At 41.5% G+C, this 13,746-nt stretch overlaps 1 protein-coding gene across 1 annotated transcript in view; it reads left to right on the top strand.

The window, feature by feature from the left end:
- Positions 1-13,746, top strand: part of gabrb2b (gamma-aminobutyric acid type A receptor subunit beta2b) — an 82,937-nt gene that overhangs the window by 43,766 nt on the left and 25,425 nt on the right. The window contains exon 5 of the mRNA XM_020484606.2: positions 7,301-7,383. Coding sequence (XP_020340195.1) covers positions 7,301-7,383 — 83 coding nt within the window. The remainder of the gene's footprint in view (positions 1-7,300; positions 7,384-13,746) is intronic.

The raw sequence follows: 13,746 nt of genomic DNA, 5'->3' as shown, positions 1-13,746 counted from the left end.
TAGCTCCATTCTTGTGTATATATATTCCGGTTGTGCTATTTTTTTGTATCGTTGGGAAGGTTTCTCAAGCTAGCATTTCACGGGAAAGTCTACACATTTCTTGTATTCGGCGCATGTGACAAACTCAAATGTATTTGATTTTCTATTATCAGACAGGCAAAAATGGTGTGCATCCGCATGGAATTTTAATAGTTGTTTCTCACAGATCTGTTTTGAAAAATGCAATTCACACATTTGCATATTGTTGTAACAATATAACTGTGTAGGTTGGCTGACCCAGTCATGTAACCGGGAATCATGCCCTTTCTTTCCATGACCTCGTTATTCCTCCTCAGTGAGATGCAGATTACCTGTGTTGAGTGGTCAGACTGTTCTACATGCAGCATCCACATAAAAACACAATATGCATTACAATAGTGCTGCTAGATCTTTTCATACATGTCTTTCATTGGTATCTTAATTAGATTCAGTGCATGTAGTGTTTCCTGATCGCTGACACAGCCACTGTGCACAAATACATGATGAATATTCAAATTTGCCAAACTAATTTATTCGCCATTGAGCTGCCAATTCGCCTGCAGAATGATTAGAGTCCACTACAAAGCAAACAATACAGGCTTTTATGCCCCAGTGTGTATTCAAATGTGCTTTTGTTGACATGCTGAGACCGTGTTTTGATAAAGCAATAACTTGCAGCCTGGTTTGATATTAAACATTGAAATTCACTTATTCAAGGGCATTCCTTTCGACCCAACAATAAAGATTCGTATTGACCTTTCAAAGGAAAGCAATTGAAAAGAGAAACCTATGGAATTAGCTGGGTTAAAAAAAGATGCCTTTTTGTTTGCACAAGCTTCAATCCGCTACAGAGCAGCACATGAAACAAGGCTTTGGTTTGTATTTGTGTTGTATTTCTGCAGGCAGACACTCGGTGTTATGAACATGATTGCTCTTTGTTCAAGTAGCTGTTGTCTTGAGTCACTGCAGAGGAGCACAAAGAAAACTAGTCCAAGAAAACAATGAAGAATTCTAGAGAAAAATATTGAGAATTTATAGGACTGCTACGCTGCATGTGCCCAGCACAGGAGGTGACTTGAGGTACAATTGATCCCCCTCTCACTCCTTAGAAAATGACAATGCCAATTGAGAAGACTTTCATGAATTCATATGTTTTTCATGCATAAACAGACACTACTAATGATGTGCTTGCTCTGTTAAAGGGGGGAATGATGCTTGAGCATTGAACAGCATTGTATTGCCTAGCCATGTGAAAATATATAAACCCATGTCCCAAACATTCATCAGGAAAGACCAGCAGTAGGAAAACCAAGATGACCACACATATAATGAACAAAATATTGTGTGAAAATATGTCCAGGGGAAAAGTGCTGATGTCTGTGTGTGAAAACCAGAAGAGACAGCAGTAGAAGTGGGTTGCTAAGACATGTGGATGGATTTGATTGGTCTGTCTCTCCTTCCCCCTGGCGCTGGTGCCCTCCTCCCCTCCCTGAGGCCGCTGTTCTGACCTCAAACTTCTGGAGCTCCAGAGGGGTGCTGGATCCTAGTGTGACCCAAAACCCTTGCCATAATGTGCACTGAGCCCGTGCCAGAGTCCAGGCGCGCTGCCTGACACTTGAGGTCACAGTAGGTGGACAGCCATATGGGGCTCGCTTGGCACTGCTTGTCGTCAGTAACCAAGCAACCGAGGGTTGTGTTGGAAACGTGAACAATTATTTTGTACATCAATTAATGCTTGAGGTAAATATTCACGGAGACACACACCACGCTCAAGTGAGCGCACGCGCACACAAACACACACAAACACACAAACACACAAGCAGATACAGACGCTGCTACACACACTCACATTAACAGTACTGGCCTACCACTGTATGTGTACACACTCCTTTGAAGACTGTGCCAAAGGCGCTTGCTCAAATTCTACTCCATTGACTCCATCTTGACACAGAGATCAGAAAGTTGCTGGCAAGTAACTGCCAATTTGCTCCTTGGTTAAACACTTGGAAGTCAGAAGCCACATCAGCTGCAGCAGATGCATCGAAGGGAAATGACTGCTAACAATGACAGGGTGACCACAGGCGGATATAGGACATTCATCTCGACCTCAGAGGTTCAAAGAACTAGGCCACTCCTGGGTGCAGAACCTCTGGAGTGTGTCATTTGAAACGTCAAAAAAATGTATTTTTTTCCATTTCTTCATTGATATTAACTGGCTTTGTGACAAGATCTGTCTCTGTGTCATGCGAGAGTTCGGCCTGTTAAGTACTACTACACCTACAGAAACAGAGCATTGCATTTTGTGGGGACATGAGATTAACACATTAATACCATCCCAATCTGTATGTGGTCATAAATCAGTGCCATGCTCCCTCCTGTTAACCTCTGTTTAACATATGTATTTTTGGCAGGATGGTGCCTGAATTAGATTAAAGATCGGATAAGGGATCAAACTGGGATTGACCTCTGGAACCTTTTTTTCCGTTGTGTTGTAGGTCAGTTCTACAGTATCTTATATATAAACACAGGTGTGAAGTGACGTGAGATGGATCATTTGTGGGCCTGCTCAGATGGAGAATCTGCAGGCCTGGTTTTCAGTTTCTTGTGAGATTATCTGATGGGACATTCCACTGCCTGATTATCTATTTCACAGAACCCCAATCCCTCTCACAGTGTGGGTTGAGGTACAATACAGTGCAGTACAGAAGGTGTTTAGGGCATTGAAGTGTTGCTCATCACAGGTACTGTAAAGGGAAGGTCTGTGGCATGTAGACAGTTCATTCTACACTTGACACCCTTGTGATCGGCCGATTGCTCATGCAAATTATTTTTTTTTTGCCACCACTGTGAGAGCATCAACCAACCATTCTCTGGTCTGCTTTCACGATCTCAAATAAGTTGCCTATTATCTCTCGCTGGTAGAGACGCATGGTGATGACGAACAATGTGTTTGTGGTAAAATGTGATATCATAAAGGATTTGAATATGAGTGTGCCCCATGAATGTGCTCAAGAACATCATATAATTAGATGGTAATTTTACTGATTTTATTTGAGCCTGATTAGCTAATAATAACCTGATCGCTGCTGCCAACTATGTAGCTACCTGACATAGGCTATGAGAGAATACCTGTCATTCTGATTTATGGGAAATATGACGCAATGACCCAGTGCACCCAGTTGGACCATCTACTTTTACTTGAAGTCAACTAGTGGTTGACCAATATACCAATTTATAATGGATTATTGGCCCAGATCTCCAGACTGTAAGTGGAGATGGAGAGTGTTGTACACACTGACCACTCCTGTGGTGGAGAGCAGAGCTGAAGGATGTGTTGACCTCGTCTCGGCTGTAGTGTGGGGACGGTGGTGGACGATTGAGAGACAGGTGCGTAGAAAGCAGGGAGCAGGTGATTATCTCTGTGCCATACCCCAGAGGATTGGGCTCCAAGATGAGCCTCTCCGCTGGCCGGCATTTATCAGCGTCGTCAGGTGGGTTTAGACGATTGCCCATGTTGCCATGCAGGTCCGTGGCTGGCTGGCTGCACCGACTGTGGGTGTCCACCTCTTCACGCACAAGGCCAGAGCCAGGGAGAGTTACTCCCTATTACTCATTCTCTATGAGCGCCTTCTGTTCCTGCTCCTGCCTGATGGATACGCTGATCTTATCTAGTCACTCATTACTGGTATTACAGTGTCGAAACAGTTACAGTGGGATAAAGGCTGCTCTGTCCTCTGTGTGGATGATTGACTTCATTTGGGCTAAGAGTTTTTCCTGACCACGCAACCTGATTAAGAAAAACTCCTGGACCCTACGAATAGGCAAAGTAAACATTCTGTCTTACATACAGAATGTAGAATCATGTTGGTGTTGAAAATAGCATTGGGTTCATCTACGGCAGACCTCTTGTACGAACATAAACAGTCCCCTGTGTTGGCACTCAATAAATCTCCCAGTGTTTCTGATACAGGTGTTACAGTTCAGTGTGTGCCCTTTAAAACCCCAGTAAATGCAGACAGAGAGTCATTTGGTTTTAAAGGTGCCCTGTCCCCTTTAGGTCACACAACACCTTGCATAAATGTTTCTCAACTCTCCACAGTTACCATTTGAAACACCTTTATCTCCACATTCTGCGGGGTAAACAAAGGTGGCCTAATATTCAGACCCCTAAAAGCCCATCAAATGTGTTTTGAATGCATTGTGTTTTCCAAAAGAACGTCACAGTCAGACGTTTGTCTTACAAATAGGAATGTGTGCAAAAGGTCCAAACACAAACACAGACCAGGGGAAATGGGAGTTTGTTTATGTGATCAGACTAGAGTGCTAAACACCTCATCAGGCAAAACGTGTTAAAATGACATCTTCACAACAAGAAACTGGTTGAAACAGCAGTCATTTCCATCAGTTTGTCCTGTTTCTGCCTACTGGGATGAGGGGGAAGGAACACACAAGGCAAAGAAGTAAATTCAACATCTATCCCATGTTGGTTCAACCTAATTTCATTGAAATGACATGGAAACAACGTTGATTGAACCAGTGGAACGTTTAAGGTCAGCTTTGTGCATCCTTCTACCTTTGGCAATGTTAATTTAAGCTGCTATAAAAGCACCCTGGAGTTGTCATCTACACACTTAATGATCTTTATGCCAGTATCTGGCATAAAGAATTATAGTGTTCAGGTTTAATGGCTGTTTGGCACCTGGGGTAAAATCAGGATGTGCCAGAACCTATAACTAGATCCAGGGCTATATGATTTCCATTAGTCATTTTAATGCTTTAATTCTGATGATAATGAACACTGCAAGAGAATAAATGGGCAGGTATGTTAATAATATTGGAATGATAATGGTAGTACATCATTTAAAAAGCACTGTAGACAGTTTTTTGCAATAGGCTGCACATTTGCAAAGAACATTTTTGTATATTCTCTATGATGCGGCTCTGTTTTTCGAGTTAATTGCCACAGTCATTATGTTGTCTTCACAACACTGACTAGAGGGCACGAGGAGTTGATTTTTCGCAAGTATTCACATCATCCATTTGCTTTGTTCTTGTTGAGTTATGCCAGTAGACTTCCAAGGTTACCAAAATTGGTCCTGGGGACCCTCCCTGGGTGCACGATTCGTTTTTTTTTGCCCTAGCAATACACAGCTGATTCTTTACGAGATAAAAATAGATTTGACTCAGTCTCTCACCATCACCCTCATATTTTCTCTCCTGATATCTATATCTTGTTAGTGGGCTCTGTGTCAATAAGAATATACAATACATTCGGAAAGTATTCAGACCCCTTAACTTTTTCCACATTTTGTTACATTACAGCCTTATTTTAAAATGTATTAAATTGTTGTTTTCCTCATCAATCTAAACACAACTCCCCATAATGCCAAAGCAAAAACAGGTTTTTAGAAATGTATGCAAATGTATGAACAATAAAAATAGGATATATCGCATTTCCATAAGTATTCAAACCCTTTACTCAGTATTTTGTTGAAGTTCCTTTGTCAGCGATTACAGTCTTCTTGGGTACGATGCTACAAGCTTTGCACACCTGTATTTGGGGAGTTTCTCTCTTTCTTCTTTGCAGATCCTCTCAAGCTTTGTCAGATTGGTTTGGGAGCGTTGCTGCACAGCTATTTTCAGGTTTCTCCAGAGATGTTCGATCGGGTTCATGTCAGGGCTCTTGCTGGGCCAATCACGGACATTCAGAGACTTGTCCCGAAGCCACTCCTGCGTTGTCTTGGCTGTGTGCTTAGGGTCATTGTCCTATTGGAAGGTGAACCTTCGCCCCAGTCTGAGGTCCTGAGCATGCTGCAGCAGGATTTCATCAAGGATCTCTATGTACATTGCTCATTTAATCTTTCCCTCGATCCTGACTAGTCTCCCAGTCCCTGCTGCTATATAAACATCCCCACAGCATGATGCTGCCACCACCATGCTTCCCCGTAGAGATGGTGCCAGGTTTCCTCCAGACGTGACGCTTGGCATTCATGCCAAAGAGTTCAAACTTGGTTTCATCAGACTAGAGAATATTGCCTCATAGGTTAGACAACAAGGTCGCTTATGATCCGACAACGTCAGAGCTCTCCATCTAGTCCTGAAGAACTACTGGTTGTCAGACCTTTATTGCAGCCCTTCCGTACCCACCTGATTCAGCTAATCATGGTCCCGACTGAAGACATTCATTGTTGATATTTTGAATTGGCTTAGTTTAGTAATGTGCTGGAATAAAAGCCTGCACACCCAGCTCCTCAGGACCAGATCAGGAGTTCCCCCAATCAATGTGAAGATCCTATAAATGTAGCGTAGCAGTATCCAGAGGATACAGTATGTCGCTGAGTGATTTAGTGCAGTGTGGGACTGTTACCAGTAGCTATCCTGGTTGGCCTTGCTGGCCTGCAGCTACCTAGGGTGTGATTCACCTCTCAGGTAGGGGAACCTGGAGCGTGCACAGTGGGATTATTTCAAGAATGCTACCTTCAGGAAAATTATTAGGTTTGGCCTTTTAATCCGTGGCCCCATGGACTGCACCTACAGATACAGAATCGTGTACGGCTTGTTTAGTGTTTCTGTAGTCATGGACTGCTTATTTATCTGGCAAAATACTGTATGCGGAGAGCAGGCTAGATAAAAAGTTCATATTTACGCGCGTGCAGCTGTAGGCTTACTCACCTGCTCTATAGACACACCACTGTAGACGGGCTGGTTCACAGAAAAAGATGATAATGCCCATTGCTGGTAAATAACCGTTGTTTTGTATTGTCTTTCTTGGTCATGTGTCTGGGAAACTTTGAAAATGAGTTCTTTATTCTAATCTTGCTGGAAGTGATGCTACAGTGTTATAGCTGCTAAATAAGGTTGAGATAATCTAGAGATTTATCCAACGTTGATTTAACTGGGGATCAATATCAGCTAATGTTTATCGTCGACTTCATCACACTATTTAGTTTATCTGTACACTGACAAGACACAGGATGAGAGCAGTACATTATGAAGAACCTCCCTACGCTGCTATAAAAAGACAAGCCGTTTAGTAGCAATATGTGTCCTTGCTACTAGGGTGTAGTTATCTGCTAGACCCAGGGCCCAGATACTGATTGATATTTTGATTGTAGGAAATTGTCTTCATACTAATCGGCCTTGGACCTAAAGCTGCAATTAAGCAATTACCGAGTGAAGTTAGGATCCCATCGGCAGTGCTGAGTACCACTTGAATCTTCAATGTGACCTCCTTGGTCTGTACAGACTCTTGACAATGTATTTTTCCTCCCCTTCTCTTCAGGATCACCACTACAGCAGCTTGTATGATGGACCTGAGACGATATCCACTGGACGAGCAAAACTGCACATTGGAGATAGAGAGCTGTGAGTTTCTATATTTCTCGCTTTCAATTCAACTAATTTCAATTTGATTTGAATTGGCATAAATGGGAAACAGCATGTGCCAAACCAATGCTCTGTACTAGCACTGCATAGATAAGCAATCCACAGTGTAAGACATACAATTTCTAGTCAGTTACAATAACACAATAATATCTCAAACCTTGAAACCACTCATGGACATGAACCATCTCTGTGAGAATGTGTTGCTGTACAGTAAATGTGGCCCCAGGAGGGGAAATGAACAGTGCTTCCTGTCAGCCGATTTGACAGTATACTATTTTGCATCACTTCAGCAATTCAGGGATTTCCGCATAACAACGTTGTGCAAGAAAGGAAGCCAAACAGGGCAGTTCATTTGGAGGCCAAGGTCTACTGTAAATGCGGCTGTTTGAAAAGTGTGTTCCTTCCTCAACTGCTTGGTAAATGCTTTATGGCCTTTCATTGCCCCACATTTATCACTTTAAGAAATCAAAACAGAAAACAAACGTTTCAATCAAAGAATATCTATTATCACCTTCCACTCTTTTATTCATTCTTGTTTCTGGTGAGCATTAGTGAGTAGGCTAATTCGTTCTTGCTGAATCACTTCAGTTCCCAAACAGCATATCAATGTTTTTTTACTAGATTTCTCATCTTTGGAAATATATAGCGACAATTTGAAAGGTCACGCAATGCAAGAGCATGGGGCAACAGCACTACATTTGCATTATCCTAATGATGCTGACCTTTATCTTGACAGAACCAACTAACATTGTGCATCCATTGTTTCTCCGTATTAGGAATACAGTGAACAAAAATGACCTAATCAAATCTAATTGGGACCTGTTTTGCCTTTGTCGAGAGTGTAGTTTTGTGGAGACAAATGTTAGGTCCAGTGTGGTCCTGTTCAACTGCTGTTCAGACATGGCTCAGTAGCTAAAGGCAGGGACAGAGAGCGTATGGGAGAATACATGCCTCACAGAACACTTCAGCTCTCAAACACAAAGCCTACTCCTTCATTTTGGTGGCTGATTTATTTCCCAGTGCAACAGCGACTGTGTGGAGTGAATATGTAATGCGTCTCTCCCTAATAAAAGTGGAAAAACATGAGGCTTCATCTTTTTTTTCAGAAGTTAATTCATTTATTATAATTATTCAATTACCTTACAAAGCAGTGTTAATAGAATATTAATAATATTGAAATGTTCTTGTTTTGTAACTTGTAAAGGTCTGCTGCCTATTGACTGAAACAGAATACGGGGGAAGGAACATAACCAAAACATACTTAAATGGCATGTTGTAAATCACAATTAGAAGTCCACTAGGAAGTGAGTGTGGAAATGTGAAATAAGATGCAGATTAAGTACTATAGCTCTTCTGTCTGCAGTGTAATTACATACAGCCAGGGCCATAGCTACATATCAGTATTATCAGTCGGGGTCTCAACTTGAAAGTTAGAATAGTAGAATACACAAGGTGCAATTTTCGAAAAATTGGTTGTGCATCAGCAGTTTTTCTCTTGTTTATATGTCACTCACTGACAGTCACTCAATTAGCCAATGTCAGTAAAAGAAAGTGATTAGTAAATTAGTGTAGTTAGTCTAGCCAGTTATCTAAACTTGTAGAATTACCGACCAGGCACACAGGGCATGTGCCCAGGGGCCCTGACCTCCAGGGAGCCCCAATTGATTTTGTTACTCACTCACTCAGATATCATGTAAAATATTTGTTTTTGCTAATAGATCTCTCTATACGAATTAAATTATAATTTTTCTTCCCGGTGCTGAGTTAATGTGTAGCGGCTAATTGTGTAGCTAATAGGTTATGTGTTTGTAGATCGACTGAGCTGAATGAAGCTATAGCAACCAAAGTGAAAATAGCTGGTCAAGTTTTGCTTGCTTTTCCTGTTCTCCAAATAGCATTTTAGAGTTTTTAAATTGTATAGAAATGCAGTAAATGCAGCTTCTACAACTTGATTTGAGTCCTCCTGTGGTAAATTCAATTGATTGGACATGGAAAAGCACACACGTGTCTATATAAAGGTCCCACAGTTGACAGTGCATGTCAGAGCAAAAAGTCAAGTCTGTAGAACTCCGAGACAGGATTCTGTTGAGGCACAAATTTCTGCAGCATTGAAGATTCCAAAAAACACAGTGGCCTCCATCATTCTTAAATAGAAGAAGTTTGGAACCACCAAGAATCTTCCAAGAGCTGGTCTCCAGGCCAAACTGAGCAATCGGGGGAGAAGGGCCTTGGTCAGGGAGGTGACCAAGAACCCGATGGTCACTCTGACAGAGCTCCAGAGTTCCTCCGTGGTAATGGGAGAACCTTCCAGAAGGACAACTATCTCTGCAGCACTCCACTAATCAGGCCTTTTTGGTAGAGTGGCCAGACGAAAGCCACTCCTCAGTAAAAGGAACATGACAGCCCACTTGGAGTTTGCCAAAAGGTGTAGACCTCTCAGACCATGAGAAACAAGATTCTCTGATCTGATGAAACCAAGATTGAACTCTTTGGCCTGATTTCCAAGTGTCATGTCTGGAGGAAACCTGGCAACATTCCTACTGTGAAGCATGGTGGTGGCATCATCATGCTGTGGGCATGTTTTTCAGCTGCAGGGAATGGGAGACTAGTCAGATTTGAGGAAAAGATGAACAGCGAAAATTAAAGAGATCCTTGAGGAAAACCTGCTCCAGAGCGCTCGGGATGTCAGACTGGGCAAAGGTTCACCTTCCAACAAGACAATGACCCTAAGCACACAGCCAAACAACGCAGGAGTGGCTTCAGGACAAGTATCTGAATGTCCTTGAGTGGCCCAGTAAGAGCCCGGACATGAACCTGATTGAACCTCTCTGGAGAGACCTGAAAATAGCTGTGCAGCAATGCTCTCCATCCAACCTGACAGAGCTTGAGAAGATCGGGAGAAACTCTCCAAATACAGGTGTGCAAAAATATCTAAAACCTGTTTTTGCTTTGTCATTATGATGGGAAAAAAACGATTTGATCAATTTTAGAATAAGGCTTTAATGTAACAAAATGTGGGAAAGGTAAAGGGGTCTGAATACTTTCAGAATGCACTGTATGCATTTCTCTTCATGCCTGTCAGAGCTGATGCATGCATATAGGTAGTACAGATGGCTTCTGAAGATATCACATATTGTGAGATGGAAGCTTTGTCAGGTTCAGAAGGTGGAAGGGAAGAGAGGATGTAGCATCAGAAACATAGTTTGACTGGGTAAAGAGAGGGGTAATTACAGGGCACCTGTATACAGTACACTGCCCAAGATACAGTATATGTCCTCAAGCAATAATAAATATCCAACACTTAATTACTCAAATCATTATTGTGAGAGCACTTAACATGCACAATACAATTATTGTGATGCAATTAGTTACTCTCCTTCTATAAATTGTTCCACTAATATGCCCCTCTGTCTTCATATTAATTTGATTGTAATGAAATACGTATTTGGCGGAGACTTGTTCTCTCCCGGGACTAGTAGTGTGACTGGTGTTCTCATGGTGGGCAGTGGTTTCTTCCCGGCTTCTCTATAATGCATGTACGTAACTCTCGGCTGTAGTAAGTGCAGTAGTCCACATAACGTATATCTGGGAAGCGATAACCGTGGGCTGTATTATTCAACAACATGGCCGGCTCCAGGCACAAACAACTTAAGCGGTCACTTAGGGCCCCAGGCCGCTAGGTGGCCTCCAACCCCCTCCCAAAATGTACACTACCATTCAAAATTTTGGGGTCACTTAGCAAAGTCCTTGTTTTTGATAGAAAAGCACATTTTTTAGTAGATTTTAAAATAAAATAGATCAGAAATACTGTGTAGACTTTGTTAATGTTGTAAAGGACTATTGTACCTGGAAACGGCAGATTTTTTATGGAATATCTACATAGGCGTACAGAGGCCCATTATCAGTAATCTGTTCCAATGGCATGTTCTGTTAGCTAGTTCAAGTTTGTCATTTTTAAAGACTAATTGATCATTAGAAAACACTTTTGCAATTATGTTAGCACAGCTGAAAACTGTTCTTCTGATTGAAGAAGCAATAAAACTGGCCTTCTTTAGACAAGTTGAGTATCTGGAGCATCAACATTTGTGGGTTCGATTACAGGCTTAAAATGGCCAGAAACAAATATGTTTCTTCTGAAAGGAGTGGGAGGCCCGGGTGCACAACTGAGCAAGAGGACAAGTACATTAGAGTGTCTAGTTTGGCAGAGTGTGTGTGTGTGTGTGTGTGTGTTGCATCAATATGCATGTGTGTGTGTTTTTTGTGTGTGTGTGTGAGCGTATGTAGTGTAAGTGTTTGTGCTGGAGTGTCGGTGTAGTATGTGTGAGTGTATGGGTAGAGTCCAGTGAGTGTGCAGAGAACCAGTGCAAGAGAGTCAAAAAAACAAACAATCTTGCTTAGGGCCCCCAGAAGGCTAAAGCCAGCCCTGTTGAACAATGTCAAACTCCTGCAGTCGTATAGGCATGTTATAGTAGTTGCATAGTTTTGTACATACACAGACCTGTGTTATTAAAGCATACCGTATGGACTACTACACTGTTTAAATCGAGCTGCCAGTGCCAAATGTAGGTGCAGTAGAATAGATTACATCTTGCTTCTTTTTGAACCCCTTTTTCTAAAATATATCTATGAATATCATTATGTAATCGTTGTCCAGACAACCTTGAGTACATGACTTTATTCTCTGACAACATTGAGGCATTCAAATGACATCTTTTCAGAGAAAGAGAGATTAAATTGCGCCTGTGTACCATTTTGGAGAACATATATTGTGTTCGAGCGGATAATGCCACAAGTAGACCCACATATCAGCCTTATCTCTCCACCTACATGCTGTTTTTCTTTCTAAGATGTCTTGGCAAAAGTTGAGATGCCTCATTATTGGGCTGGTGTTATGCTATTGTCAGTGTGAAATTCTGAAATGATCATCTCAATGTTCCACCAAGTAATAGTTACATTTTCTGCACCAGCGGTGCACAACGTATATAGAGAGCAGCACTGCTATGATATCCTCTTTTAGACACCACAAATGTCCTCTGGGGTCTGAACAGTTTGTACACTGGAGTATATTTCGTGCCATGGATGTTCCTTTTGCCGCTCCTGCACGTTTGCCAACCTGCTGAGCTGAAGATAGATAGCTCACTGCACACTGCCAGACTTTAGAGCCAAGCTTTTAATTGGACACCAGGAATAAGATTAAAGTAGCTTTGAACCATCGGTATCAAACATAAATTTTAGTCATGTTTAAAAGAACCTCCCAAGCACATGCAGGGGGAATATGCATCAGCTGTTTTAGATTTGGACTTTTCCTGTGCTCTCTCCAGTTAAAGGGGCAATCAGCAGTTACTAGATACATGTTTTGACTTATAAATGTATTATATACAGTGCTCTTCATAAAGTATTCACACCCCATTACTTTTTCGACATTATGTTGTGTTACAGCCTGAATTAGAAATTGATTGTGGAGTCAAAGTGGAATTATGTTGTTTTTTCAACATTTTAGCAAATTAATCAAAATTGAAAGATGAAACGTCTTGAGGAAATAAGTATTCTACACCTTTGTTATGGGAAGCCTAAATATGTTCAGGAGTAAAAATGTCCTTAACAAGTCACATAAGTTGTATGGAACTAAATAAATGTTGTCATAAAGCAATATGAACACGTAAAAACACACTTTCCACGTGATACCCTAACCACACTGCAGATGATGTGAAATATGGTATATTCCGCTACAAGAGCAAAATAAAAAGTATTATTTAAAGTAATGTTGAACCCATGATGGATTTTAAACAGCACTTCAGTGTAATGCTTGCTCTCACTCTTACACACTACACTTACACAGACGCAATCCCATAACCGCTTGCACACATTATTTATGGGTCTCTTAAACGGGACACTGCCATCTAGTGGATGTAAATTAACACAGCTACGTGCTTTAACCATCTGGCTAAATCTGTACCCCACACATGCAATAATCTGTAACATCCCTCACTCAAACAGTGAATTTCAAACACAGATTCAACCACAGAGATCAGGGAGGTTTTCCAATACCTGGCGAAGAAGGGCACCTATTGGTCGATGGGTAACAAAAATAAAAAAATCACACATTGAATATCCATTTGAGCATGGTGACGTTATTAATTACACTTTGGATGGTGTATCAATACACCCAGTCACTACAAAGATAGGTCCTTCCTTCCTAACTCAGTTGCCATAGTGGAAGGAAACCGCACAGGGATTTCACCATGATGTCAATGGTGACTTTAAAACAGTTAGAGTTTAATGGCTGTGATAGGAGAAAACTGAGGATGGATCAACAACATTCTAGTTAATCCACAATACTAA

Source organism: Oncorhynchus kisutch, linkage group LG6 (assembly GCF_002021735.2).
Source record: "Oncorhynchus kisutch isolate 150728-3 linkage group LG6, Okis_V2, whole genome shotgun sequence".
Classification (NCBI taxonomy): Eukaryota; Metazoa; Chordata; class Actinopteri; order Salmoniformes; family Salmonidae; genus Oncorhynchus; species Oncorhynchus kisutch.
This window is presented reverse-complemented; position numbering and strand designations above follow the sequence as displayed.